The 13,694-nt window shown below is 44.5% G+C and overlaps 1 protein-coding gene across 3 annotated transcripts in view; it reads left to right on the top strand.

Moving 5' to 3' along the window:
* BBS2 (Bardet-Biedl syndrome 2) overlaps positions 1–13,694 on the top strand; it is a 38,992-nt gene that overhangs the window by 18,895 nt on the left and 6,403 nt on the right. For all 3 annotated transcript variants that reach the window (XM_090063209.1, XM_090063208.1, XM_090063210.1), the window contains exons 6-12: positions 2,717–2,821; positions 4,362–4,448; positions 5,742–5,877; positions 8,696–8,835; positions 11,262–11,409; positions 11,873–12,044; positions 12,882–13,011. In XM_090063209.1, coding sequence (XP_089919335.1) covers positions 2,717–2,821; positions 4,362–4,448; positions 5,742–5,877; positions 8,696–8,835; positions 11,262–11,409; positions 11,873–12,044; positions 12,882–13,011 — 918 coding nt within the window. The remainder of the gene's footprint in view (positions 1–2,716; positions 2,822–4,361; positions 4,449–5,741; positions 5,878–8,695; positions 8,836–11,261; positions 11,410–11,872; positions 12,045–12,881; positions 13,012–13,694) is intronic.

Raw genomic sequence — 13,694 nt, 5'->3', positions numbered from 1 at the left:
CCATATGTATCACTGGTGTGGTCACTACTGGAATATGGCATCCAGTTCTTATGGTCACAGTTTGGAGGATGTTGATAAATTAGAAAGTATTCGGAGAAGATCTGTGAGAATGGTGGATTAAAAGAATTGGAAAATAATACCTTTTAGTGAAAGACTCAAAGAGCTTGATCTGAGAAAAGGTTAAGGGGAGAATTTGATCAGTCCATCAGTAGTTACATGGGGAAGAGGTGTGATGATAAAAGGCTCCCCCATAAAGCAGAGGATGGTACAAGATTGCAATGTCTGGAAACTGAAGGCACATTAATTCAGGGTCAACTTAAGGCTCATATTTTTAACAGGGAAGGCAATTAATCACTTTAAACAACTGCCAAGGGTTGCAATATGTATCTTATCACTGGCGGTTTTTAAGTCAAGACTGAATTATTTTCTCAGAGATTTGCTTTACTTTAAACAGGAATTAATATGGGGAAATCCTGCAACCTGTATGATGCAGGAAGCCAGATAAAATGATCACAAGCCTTCTGGGCTTGTGACCTGTGAATGTATAAGTTCAGGTGACTGCAGAACATGTTTCATTTGCATTGAAGGACTGCTTGAACAGCTGCCATTTGGAGTGGGGAATATAGGTTTCGGGAGTGGGTGGACAGAGAGTAAGTTATGGAAGAGTTATGGTTGCTTTCGGTCCCTCCCTGTTTCTGGCACTTACAGAAATAATACACAAGAATTGTGCTATAGATGGTGTGGTGGTTCCCATCTTCAAAAAGGGGAAGAAAGAGGACCTGGGAAACTATAGGCCAGTTAGTCTTACTTCGATCCTATGCAAGCTGTTCGAGAAAATTATGTTGGCTCACATCCATGAGGGGCCAGCAGGGGATTTCATGCTTAGGGGCAACCAACATGGGTTCATTAGAGGCAGGTCCTGTCAGACCAACCTGGTAGCCTTCCATGATCAGATCACCAAATCATTAGGTGCAGGGGTAGCAGTGGACATAGTCTTCCTGGACTTTTGGAAGGCCTTCGGCACTGTCTCTCACCCTGTTCTCGTTAAGAAACTGGGGGACTGTGGTGTCGACAACCACACGGTCAACTGGGTTGCCAGCTGGCTGGAGGGCTGCACCCAGAGAGTGGTGGTGGATGGGTCATTTTCAGCCTGGCGGGATGTGGGCAGTGGGGTCCCCCAGGGCTCGGTCCTCGGGCCCACACTGTTCAACATCTTCATCAGCGACTTGGACGAGGGGGTAAAAAGCACCCTGTTCAAATTTTCTGATGACACTAAGATGTGGGGGGATGTGGGCACTCTAGAAGGGAGGAATAGGCTACAATCGGACCTAGACAGGTTACAAGGGTGGGCGGATGAGAACAGGATGGGATTCAACACTGACAAGTGCAAAGTGATGCACCTGGGGAGGAACGACCGGCTCCATACCTACAGGTTTGGGAACTCCCTTCTTGTCAGTACAGAGGCAGAAAAGGATCTTGGAGTCATCATTGATGATGAGATGAACATAGGCCGGCAGTGTGGGGATGCAGTCAGGAAGGCCAACCGTACCTTGTCATGCATCCACAGCAGGTCCAAGGAGGTGATATTCCCCCTCTATGCGGCACCGGTCAGGCCGCAGCTGGAGTACTGCATCCAGTTCTGGGCGCCGCACTTCAAGAGGGATATGGACAACATGGAGAGGGTCCAGAGGAGGGCCACTCGTATGATCAGGGGGCAGCAGGGCAGGCCCTATGAGGAGAGACTACGGGACCTGAGCCTGTTCAGCTTCCAGAAGAGAAGCCTGAGGGGGGATCTAGTGGCTTGTTACAAACTAGTCAGGGGGGATCAGCAGGCATTGGGGAAGTCCCTGTTCCCCCGAGCACTGCCAGGAGTGACCAGGAATAACGGTCACAAGCTGGCAGAGGGTAGATTTAGGCTAGATATCAAGAGGCGCTACTTCACTGTCAGGGCGGCTAGGATCTGGAACCAGCTTCCAAGAGAAGTGGTGCTGGCCCCTACCCTGGGAGTCTTTAAGAGGAGGCTAGATGAACACCTTGCTGGGGTCGTTTGACCCCAGTAATCTTTCCTGCCATGGCAGGGGGTTGGACTAGATGATCTGCTCAGGTCCCTTCTGCCCCTAGAAACTATGAAACTATGGTCACTGGTGATTGTGTCCCAGAAGGAGCTCAGTCCCACGAACAGTTAAACTTTTGTTTAGTCCCACTGGTTTAATGCTAAGGATTTCTGCAAAAAGTTCCCACTGTTGTGGTTCTCCCACAGTTGATACCCCTGGCCTGGTAGTGTGGAGCCGGAAGACACAGCGACCAGCATTTCCTCTGATCAGAGCTGATATTAAAGACGCATTAAAAACCACTGTGGCTTTGCTTGTGCTCTCACTCAGGTTTCCTCCTTCCACAACCGTGGTGTAGACACAATTGAAGAGTTTGATCCGTGTTTTCACATGTAGTTCCATTAATGTCAGTTAAACTACTTTGTGTGGGTACGTAAGTGTTATCAGGATGGGCACTTAGTGATTTTAAACAACTTTTTTCACAACTATTAAAATATTTTAATGTTCTTTGAGGAGAGACGTTATCCCCAGTTCGTTGTAGCTTACGCCATTAGTTTTAATGTAAATAGATCTAACATGATACAGAAATGGCACATATTCTATTGTTTGTTACTTTAAGCTACACAAATAGAGATGTTATAACTCATACATTTTCTCTTTTTCAGACCATTACCGCGCTTAGTCCCATGTATGGCAGTCGGTTTGGCTATGCTCTTTCTAATGGCACAGTAGGAGTCTATGATAAAACAGCTCGCTACTGGAGGATTAAAGTTAGTACAATCAAATCTGTACTGAAGAGAGAAATCAGAATATTAGAGCTGAGAATTTTGAGACTCTCAAAGGGGATTTCGACACCCAGTTACCATTACAATGATCAGGAATTAGGCATCTAAATCCCATTGGGTGGCTTTGAAAGTCTCAGTTGAGGTGTTTTATGTAAACTGTTTTTCTAATTGTGTCTCCATCATAAGTATACATATAAAATTAATATCAGGTAACTTGCACTGCTGGAGCTGTGGTTATTGGCCTTTGTGTTGGGGATATAGCCATAAGGAGGATTTTGAGTTCATAACTGCATAATGCCTTGGGGTATATAGTTTTCAGATACCTCAGAGGTACACTCATTTTACATAAAGTTCGTTAGATATGTTGTGTCTGGGAGTTTAACTACAGCAGTGCTGTTCGCTGTTGTTCTGTTCATGGAAGACATGTTAATGCCTGTAAAATCATCTTGTCCATTCTTCAGAGAGCAGGACAGGATTCTTCCCTGTACAGTATGTTTTCAGGTGCTTTTAACATGCTGGGTTTATCATATTTCCTTGCATACGACACATCTCCAAAAAAAACACACACCTGTTTTTGGAAGGCAGAATGTAGAAAAGAAAAGATTTTTCCAGTCATGGCCCCATGTGTGACAAAGTAAGTCCTCCTGGGAACATAGGAAATGTGGTACTGAGAAGTTCCTGGTGTCAGCTGTCTCATTTCCATTGTCTCCTAGGATGTTGCATGTCCTTGATGCTCCATGTTCCCCAGGCCTTTGCAAAAGTCAGTAGCAAGACTTAGTTCTTTACTATAAGTAGTTCTCTTTATAAGTTCTTGTAAGTAAAGTGTCATTTCCATATCACAGGCCTCATCAGGATCCTACCAACAGCAAACTTGCTGCTTCAGGCACAAGCAACAGTGCTCAATAGCTACGGCTAGGAGAGGGCTTCACCATCTTGGCAGCTGCATGGCCTTTACAGTGTCTCCAGGCTTGCTTCTTTTCAAATGAGAAAAACAACTTCTTCACTTAAAACATGCACCCTTGTTTTGGGGGGCTGATTTTAGGGGGGGAAAGGTGCATGTTATGTATGAGAAAATATAGTAAATGTTTAAAGCAGTGGGGCTTTAGGAGGACCACAAAATGATTTTCCTAAATTTTCTTAATGATGGTGACTAGAGCAGCAATTATATTACACAATATTTTGGAGATTTGCTTTTGGACTAAAGGGATTCCTCACTTACAGAGAAGATTTATAAATCTGAAGCTGTAGCTTCAGTCTTTTGCATGTTCCACTGTATTTGTGGGAGGAGAGGCCTGATAATCCCTTGGGATAGAAACATCAGAGGGACAGAGAGGCTGCTTGGAGAGCATGGGCCTGTGTGTGAAATGCAAATGCTGAGATTTTGGAGACTTATGGATAGGGATGCTCTGACCCTGTTAAGAGACATCTGGTTTTATCTGTATGTAATCTATACTTAAGTACCCTACATATTTCAAGCCCTTCTGGTAAAAAAGAGTAGCTTAATAATTCTTTGTTTTTTTCCCAGTCTAAAAATCATGCAATGAGCATACATGCATTTGACCTTAATTCTGATGGAGTATGTGAACTTATCACTGGATGGTCTAATGGGAAGGTGAGTTTGAATTAAAAGAGAATATATAGCTGTAAAACAGGAGATTTTTATTTGAACAAAGCTGTTTCATTGTACAAGGTTTAAACAGGCAAACCATTCAAAAGGATATTATCAATTAAGCTCTGAAAAAAATGTTACAACAACCCTGTCTTAGCTGATGAATCTAGTGTCAGATGCAAATTGATTACAGAAAAATTCCTTCCTCTGTTTAATTCAAAATTGATTGGTAAGGTATGGTAGGCTGTTTCTATGGTAGCAAAGATGGTATGACATTTCATTTTTTTTGAAATTCTTCTTTCATTTCTTCTTCCAGGTTTATGTATTGAGCACACCCTAGTGGTATTTTTCCAGGTATCCTGGATGCTCTTAAAAACTCCTAAGAAAGGAAACTTATTAGGCAATTGTAAGGGAGCTTCACTAGTAATTATGAAAATATTATTAACATGCTATAATAAATTCATCAGTTAGGTAATGCATTGTTGCATAAAACTGAATTCTGTTCTCTTGCAACACTGTTTCTTAGCATTGCTGTTTGCCAGAAATAGTTGATCCTTCCTGCCATGTCTCCTGTGTACACCATTTGCTAGTGTTTTCTTTTAAATCATCAGTCCTTCCACGCAGTATCCTTTCAGGTTCTTGGGGCTATCTAATCTAATTCACCTCTGAGCTAGAAACCTAGTGCTCCAGGATTCAGTAGAACCCCTGGTAAGGGGGTTCTGGCCTTAACACAGCCTTGCTGTATAGGAAACCTCTACACACTACTATTTTCTCCAGTCTCTGTCATTTAAGGGTCCTTCCTGGTTTTTGAGGAACTGCTGTGTTCTGAACACTGAAAGAACAGAGCTGCACAGAGTGCATAGTCACCTCTAATGAAAGGTGATTAAAGTTCACAATGGTTGTGCATAAAACTAATGCACTTCATCAGACAAAGACTACAGATAAGACTGGATGCTGTAAATGTTGCTTGAAGGTGGTTATTTATTATTTAGTCCTATCATTGTAGCTTCAAGAGCAGCACAAGCTTGTGATTTCCCCTTCCTTTTTCTCTAGTTTTTATTTTTCTCAGGGGAAAGCCTTTCTGAGGAGCAGTTCTTTTTTTTAACTTGAGTACATTTAGATTGCATTTAGTTGTTTAATTTTTGGTAGGATTTTCTTAATCTAATAAAGTTCAACTGTAGTTCCATGAATGCAGCAGGCTTTGTCAGTTAATGTCCTGGAGCACTGCATAATTTATACTGTGAAGTTAGTTTTTATCTTCTTCATGCGGTGTCTTGGGAATGTTCTGTATTCCAGGTTGATGCACGCAGTGACCGAACTGGGGAAGTCATTTTTAAGGACAACTTTGCGTCCTCAATTGCTGGAGTTGTGGAGGGGGATTACAGAATGGATGGTAACACCCAGCTAATCTGCTGTTCAATTGATGGTGAAGGTAAGAGTGTGCTAGTTTAAGCCAAGCAGAAATGCCAAAAGCTTTATCCATAAACTTTAGTGCCGATACAGTCTTTTAGCTCCAGGCCTCCTCAGACTGGCTGTGCTTTATGGTTTTGTGTGTGGTTTTTTGCCTGCCAAATCTGTTAATGTCCTTTGGAAAATCTAGGAAATAGAAGTGTCAGGCTCCCTGCATATTGGGTTTTGAATAGTTGCTCCTATATTAGAAATGACCAAACCTATTTTATTTGCTGATTCAAGAAGCCAACAAAATTCTCTTGCTTGGCAGAAATGATTTTCCTCTGTTAGCTGAGCAGTATTGTATTTCGTACGTACTGCAGTATTTCAAGCCATATTGTTGAAGGTGGAGGTAGAAGAAACAAACGCAGGTGAGATCTCGTTGGTTTCTTTATGGTGATAAAGAAGGTCCAAAAAGGTCTTTTTAAAATGTTATATTGAAAATTCAATGCTTAGCAACTTTGTGTTTCCTGGATGCTATGGCTGACTGGAGAACTGATGGGCTTGCATCATTAGATACCAAGGAAGTGAAACTTGAGTAACTGAGGGTGGAAACAGATGTTTCCTTTGTATTGCCATAACAATTTTTATGGTGGTACAAAGGCCAATCAAACAGATGTCCATATACCTTGTCATACCATAAATGCCCCAAATTTGTGGCTGCGACATAAGTGGTATTAATTTGTGCCATTTCATTATGGCAGACATCTGTTAGGTTTCTGGCAAGAGAGTGTAATCAGTCCAGAGCTGCCTGTGCTCTCCAGCTGTCCTGGGCATGTGCTCCTGAGGCTTGAGGGGCCTGATCCTGGGTGCCCTGGGAATATCCACACAAATTTATGCCCCTCAAATCCTGAGAGCGCCTGCCTGTTTTTTTTCCATCTTACAGAGACATGCCTCAGGCAATGTCTGGGGCAGTTCTCTGTGAGCGGGGAATACATCACCCATTGACCTGCAGGATCAGGACACATCCTGCCCAACACATCGCACTGTAGCTGATCTGCTTCATTAATGTGTCTTCTAAGGAAGTGAAACATGATTTATCTGAGAACAGAGCTGCTTTTTAATTTAGGCCCTTTGGGTGCAGATTGAAGTAACTTTGAAACATCAGTCAACCTGCAAAGCTGTCTACCTGCTCTCCACTTCCTCTTTGGAGAGGTGAGGGGGAAGAGTGGAGCAGTGTGGAATCTGGAGGAACTATGCATCCTCTGTCCCTGTGCACCTATAACAAGAAATGAAAGGCTTCAAAATAATTCCTCATTTCACAAGGTTCAGCTGCTTTTGAAATGTTTCAAAGGGCACATGTATTTGTAGAAGTGACTCTGAAGTATTTCAGATACATTTGAAATGTTTCAGTTGTTACTAGTCTCCACACCTTTTATGTTTTCAAAATGAATGATCAAAGGAAAGACTCAGAGTCTGACCCTAGTTAGCTGAGCAAAAACAAATGTGTGGTACCAACTGTTTGAGGCAAAAGTCCAAGCACACTCAGCCAGCACAGTACTCTTCTCTGTAATAGTACTCCTGCCTGTTTTTACCACAGGTTGTCAGTTTATGTTTAACATGTTTTGGCCATTAAGCCATTTTCATTGGGAAGGAGCAGTAAGGAGCCAGTTAACAAGAGCCATTTTATTAAGGTTGTTCACCCTGAAGACTATGCAAGTTAACATCATTGATGTGGATTCTTTTCAGGGCAGTAGACAATGAACCTCTGTACTGGAGTTGGGGCATATAGATGCTGCTGTGATAGAAATAATAACCTGCATCTGGGTTGCATGTGGTCTGACCCCTTACAGCCTCTCATGGGGTCTTCCCACTTGAGTCCATTTGCAGGAGTGGCTTCAATGTTCTGCTTTTCCCTTTCTCCTTTCCCAGTTCTTTCTCTTTTTCTTTCCTCATCAAAATGAAATTGTTCCTTGCAGTGGAAAGAGTGCAGTGTGGCGTGGGTCATTTCTGTGGGGTTGTGTGCCCTTAGACTTGAAATCACTGAACGGTTCTGTTCCCTGCAACATTCTTTTCTCGGTTGAGCTTGCACAGTCATGCCAGAAATTAGAGGGAGGGTTGGTGCTTCCTCCATGGATTTTGACTTCACTTACAAACAAGCTAATAGAAGTTACAGGAAACAGGCTTGTTGTAAAATGAAAGGCCTTTCTAAGAAGCACGTGGGTCCTGCCTTTCCATGTAAGCTCTCCTGGCTCGGTTTCCCTCGTGTAACAATACCCTCAGATCCTACCTCTCCTGGGTCAACCCTGTGCTCATTATGGCCCTGTCTTAGCCCTGGTCCTAAATCTCCTTGAGTGAAAAATAGGATAAAAGAGGAAGGAGCGTTAGCTAGCTTAAGAAGGTGAATGGTGAGTATGTTGTCATCATACCAAGATGCTGACAGCACTGGGCAGCTGTATAATTCCTAGAAAAGTTTTGTCAAGCTGGAGTAATGCTGAGTACTTCTAAGTAATTTAAGACTTGCTTACCCAAACTAAATACATCTTAAAGAGACCAACACTACTGTGTGTGTCATTTTGACCAGTAAGAATCAGCTTGAGAGAATTATACCAAGTTATCCCATTTATCTTTTTACCAAGATACTGTGACTGGACATATAATGGCTTCTGTACCATTGGGGTATGTCCCCCCAAATATGTTTGGCATTTCTGTCTACTTCAGCTGAGCAGTGTGCCACTGGACATCAGCTGAGGATCTGTCACAATGTTACTTTGGTTGCTGATCTGTTCATGTAGAATCATGTTGCAAAAGCTAAAATGTTAGGGTTGCTACTAAAGATACTGTGCTTTGTTTTTGTTCAGTACGTGGTTACCTGCCAGGAAGTCAAGAGATGAAGGTGAACTTGATGGACAGCACTGCAGAGCAGGATCTAATTCGGGAGCTTAGTCAAAAGAAACAAAACCTACTGCTGGAATTACGAAACTATGAGGAAAACTCAAAGGTACTTCCCAAAACAAGGTGAAAGGCCTGGTCCTAGCTTTAGAGTCAGGGAATTCAGTACAACTCTATAGAAGTCATTAGTATTTTGCTGGTATAAAACTAGAGATGAAATTGGTGTCTTGATACTGTCAGAAGAGGTAGAATACATTGATAATGTAAAACATTTGCCCCAACTTCTGCAACAGACCTGGTTGTTGTGTTGGTAGGAGCCAGTTCTTACTTTACTAAAGCCTTCCCTACTTTTTTTCATGTGTTTAATGATGTGGCTCTCCTGACATGGAGAATGGAGCTAGATCTTGTTTCGGTGTGTGCATCAGCAGTTGGATGGATAACTGGGTTTTGATTGTAGAATCTTTATAGTTGTTGCTGCACAAGCCATAAAAAGGTCCACAGGTGATTTTGTGAGAAACTGAGACAACTGGATGAGATTGGGAGCAGAGGGCACCCTCTAGCTCAAGAGTGGGCAAAATATGGCCCGTGGCCCCTAAAAAATGTAGAAAATTAATATTTTCCCCAGTAGGACCCAGGGGAAGCCCAGTGGGCTCCCACAGCAGCAGGGCCCGCCCTCCCAGGTAGAAGCTGCAGCAGGGGCTTCTGACCTGGGAGCATGTGGCTGCCGGGAACCTCATGTGGGGGTTGGGGGAGGAAGGGCAGGGAAGGAGCCTGAGAAAAAGTGGCCTGGAGAAAAGCTGAGTGTTTGGGGGGGGCGAGTGGCCCCTCACCTGCCCAGCGCCCTGCACTGCAGCCACTCGCAGCCCTGCCTGTGCCTGCTCTGGACAGTGTGCTGTGAGCGACTGCAGCAGGGAGTGCCAGGGTGGGGGAGGAGCTGCTTCCTCCCTGCCACGCTCAGCTTTTTCCTGGGCTCCTTCCTTGCTCCTTCTTGGCGTGGATGGAAAGTGGCCCTTTCCTGCCCCATGACTGGTGCTCTCTTCTACAGCCACTCGCAGCCAGTGCAGGGCTGTGGAGCAGGCGCAGGCAGCCCCAGGTGGGCTGTTAGAGGCTGCAGCATGGGGCACCGGCCATGGGGTGGACAGGGTGCTGTTCCCCACCCCTGTGCTCAGCACCACCTTGTAACCCAGTCCCACTGCCAGCCTGAGCCCTGCTCTGGCTCCGGGCTTGCCCTTTGGGGCTGCACATGGCGACAGCAGCTGTGGCCCCCCCACTTGCTGTGCCAGGCAGTGTTTGCCACCACTGCCTCTGGGCTGCCCAGCGTGTGAGCTCTGGGCGGGTGGCAGCAGCAGCCAATACTGCCTGGTGTGGCATGCGGGGGTGCTGCAGGTGCTGCTGCTGCACAGCCCCAACGGGTGAGCCTGGAGCCGGCGTGGAGCCCAGGCTGGCAGCAGGGTTGGGTTACAAGCTGGTGCTGAGCATGGGGAAAATGTGGTCCCTCACTTGCCCCGTGGCCAGCACCCCGCACTGTAGCCGCTTGCAGCCCGTGTGGGGCTGCCTGTGCTAGCTCAGGACAGCCCTGTGTGGGCTGTGAGTGACTGCAGCAGGGAGCACTGATCATGGGGTGGGCGAGGGGCCACTTTTCCCTGTGCACAGCATCAGCTTCTTCCCTGCCGGTGAGCAGGGGGTCGGGGTTGTGTGCTGCCCTCTGCCTGTACCACAGGGCTGGGGGGCACTGAAGGTGAGTGGGCGGGGGCCAGCGGGAGCATCGGGCCTGTACTAGTGTCCCAGGGCCAGTGCCAGCGGGGCCCAGAGCAGGGTGGCAGGGGCTCTATGGAGCCGGGCCAGCTCCCCTTCTCCCTGCTGGTGCAGCCCAACCCAGCTTCGCAGATCCCTGCCAGCCTGTGTCCCACTTTGGGCCCCACCTGTGCTGGCCCTGGGACATGGGACCAATGTCCCAATGTCTTCGGACCATAGACATTGGGACATTGGTCCCAAGATGGTGACCAGGGGGCAGGGCATCTGTCAAGGGGTAGGGCTATCCATGCGGCCCTCGATAGGCTGCCAGAACTGGGTAAGCAGCCCTCCACCTGAAATAATTGCCCACCCCTGCTCTATCTTGATACGGAGGAAATAAGGAGAGAGAGTTTTGAAAATAGTTCAAAGGAAGAGTAGATTCATAGAGTAACTGTACTGATTAAGACCTGGATCTAGCAATACACTTAAATATGTGCTTCAGTCTCATGGGAATTAAGTATGTGCTCAAGTTTGTTTGTTTGTTTTTTTTAAAATGAGGTCTGTATACAGAGTGTGCAGTGGCAAACAGATATTATATAAGGGCTGTGTGCCTGGGTTTCAAGAGTTTGAGAGTAAGCTTAAATAAACCATTCTTTACACCACTTCTAAAATGTATGAAAGGTGCTGTAATAATTCCCTTTCCTTGGAGGAGGAAGGTGGTTTTTGGAGATATTTCTGAGCTGCTTGAGTGAAAAAATTAGTTTTGTAAGGCTGATCCAGAGCTGCTTGTGTACATTGCAGCAGATTGAGCTGAGCACTCAGGTCAATGAAGCTGACGGGCAGAGAGGAGTGATTCCAGCCAATACGCAGCTCCAGACAGCTCTTTCCGTTAACCTGGGCGCTGACAGTCAGTCTGCTCATGTTGAGTTGTGTATCTCCACATCAAACGGTGAGAGCGGATTTACAACTGGTTCTTGGAACTTCACATAAATGTTTTGTTATATTTAACTCCTGATTTATCTGTCCCTTCACTAGTTTTCCATTTTCAGTTTCCTCTGTCTGGGGACTTTTCTTTGCAGAGTTTTGAATCAACAGATGTGCCACCTGGTAAAGTTTTCATTCCTGTAGCACCTGACTACTTGTTCCTCCTTCCAGAGGAATGAACAGAAAGTTCAGTAAACTAGTTTTAATGATTTACACAGCAAACCTTACTGGAGAACAATGAATTAAGTCTCCAGCCTGAGACAGTTAAATGTGGTCCTTGGTGTAGTGGCTCAGTGTTTATAGTGAATTGTTTTCTATGTTCTTTCTCCCATCCCAAAATCCCTCGTTCACTTGGTTTTGAATGTAGTAGTGGTTTGTTGCCACAGAAGAGTTATTAACCAGTAAACTACTTTCCCCCCTTTCCTAAGACACTATCATCCGAGCCGTGCTGATCTTTGCTGAAGGGATATTTGAAGGCGAAAGCCACGTGGTTCATCCCAACCTCCAGAACCTTTCAGGTCACATTCGGGTTCCCCTTACTCCTCCCAAAGATGTCCCAGTGGATTTACACATCAAAGCCTTTGTGGGTTACAGAAGCAGGTGAGATTTATGGTGGCTTATATTGTGTAGTCAAACATCAGTTCCCATTGCAAGCAGCATTTGGTGAGAAATACAATAGTGATGTCACTTTGATCTCTCTTGACAGACTTGTCTGGTAGCTGGTCTGTGAATACAGTAGCTAATTTCCTCAGGCCTAGCTCCTTTACCTCCTTGGTCTTATATAGAAGAGAAATGAAATGTTCTTTGTAAAACAAACGAACAAAAACAGCCAAAGCTCAGCATCTTCAGAAATAGTGTTCGTACATCCTTAAAGCCTTAAGTTTGCTTTATTTAAAGTCAAGGGCAGGTGTGCTCAGAAGGAGCATGGGATGTATCCTCTGAGAGCCTGAGTGTTCTCAGCTGCTTTGAGGAAGGAAGTCCTGTGTGAGTATTTGAAGGCAGAATTTGAACAAGTCACTGTCTAAATAAAATGTCTCTTAACATATATTAGAAAGTCATTCCTTCTGTTCACTTGTATGTCAAGATCAGTTTACCCTTATCTAGGTAGTAGTATCCTTTTGTAAGAAGTGTAAGAAGCCATTCCAGGAGAAATGTAGAGAACTGAATTTGGTTTTTGCCAGGATAGAAACCTTTCCATTCACCTGAAATGTTATTCATAATACATCTTAATTGTAGTCCCTAATAAGATGTCTCCAGCTATGTGTTTGAAATCTTCAGTGTAGGCTCCTAATGAATTTTGTGTTTGTTGCAGGGACTGTGGTGACAGACTATGTGATGCCAAATGAATTATTTTTACTTTAATAGAAGGATGTAGTTGGGTGAGTCCCTGGCATACCAGTAAATTTCTTTTTTTTTTCCCCTCTTGATTCCTTCTAGCACACAGTTCCATGTATTTGAGCTGACACGACAGCTACCACGCTTTTCAATGTATGCTTTGAGCAGCCCTGACTCAGTCCCTCATCCTCTAAGCTTTGTTAATTTTACAATCAGCGAGAGAGTGCAAAGGGTGAGTTTCATGCCCTGCATCTTATTTTCTGGTTCTGAGCACAGTTTTGGCTTTTGTATCAGGTGGAAGATTTGCAGTGAACTTAGGAGTCCCTAAAGCAAAGGGAAATAATGTAATTTACTGTACTGGTGTCAGTAAGAATCGGTGTTTAACAGGAATCATTTACAGCTTGAGTTCATGCTGCTGCTTGTTTTTCTTTTCAATGCAGGTGCAGTAAAATCTCTCCTAGAGTTTCCCTGTAGCTGCAGGAAATTACTGCTTAAGATCAGAAAGAGTTTTTACAATTACCCATTCATTCACTGTTTATCACATAAAACCTTCCTTGCTTGCATTCATAACAGGAACCCCATAACAGATGAGTAAATTTTGTAAATTAGCAGACGAGGGAAAAACACAACCGAGTGTCAAGATATGTTGTCTCTCTTCACTACGCCAGCATGATTCAGGTTCATAAGAATCTGTAAATGTTCTGCAATTAACTTGTGAAGTCTGAAGTCCTGGGACAGAAATTTATTGCAGCCTGTATCAAGAGCTGCTGGTCCACATCTGTTAATTACTGAAGAGCTACCACACCTAAGTAACTTTCATTGCATAGAAACATCCAGGCAAAAAGTAACACATTGCTTGGTTTCTTGAAGACAGAATGATCAGGTGTGTGTGTGACCTTCCCCAAGAAACTGTTA

This window comes from Crocodylus siamensis, chromosome 9 (genome assembly GCF_052110815.1).
Source record: "Crocodylus siamensis isolate JL-2025a chromosome 9, ASM5211081v1, whole genome shotgun sequence".
In the NCBI taxonomy this organism is placed as follows: Eukaryota; Metazoa; Chordata; order Crocodylia; family Crocodylidae; genus Crocodylus; species Crocodylus siamensis.
This window is presented reverse-complemented; position numbering and strand designations above follow the sequence as displayed.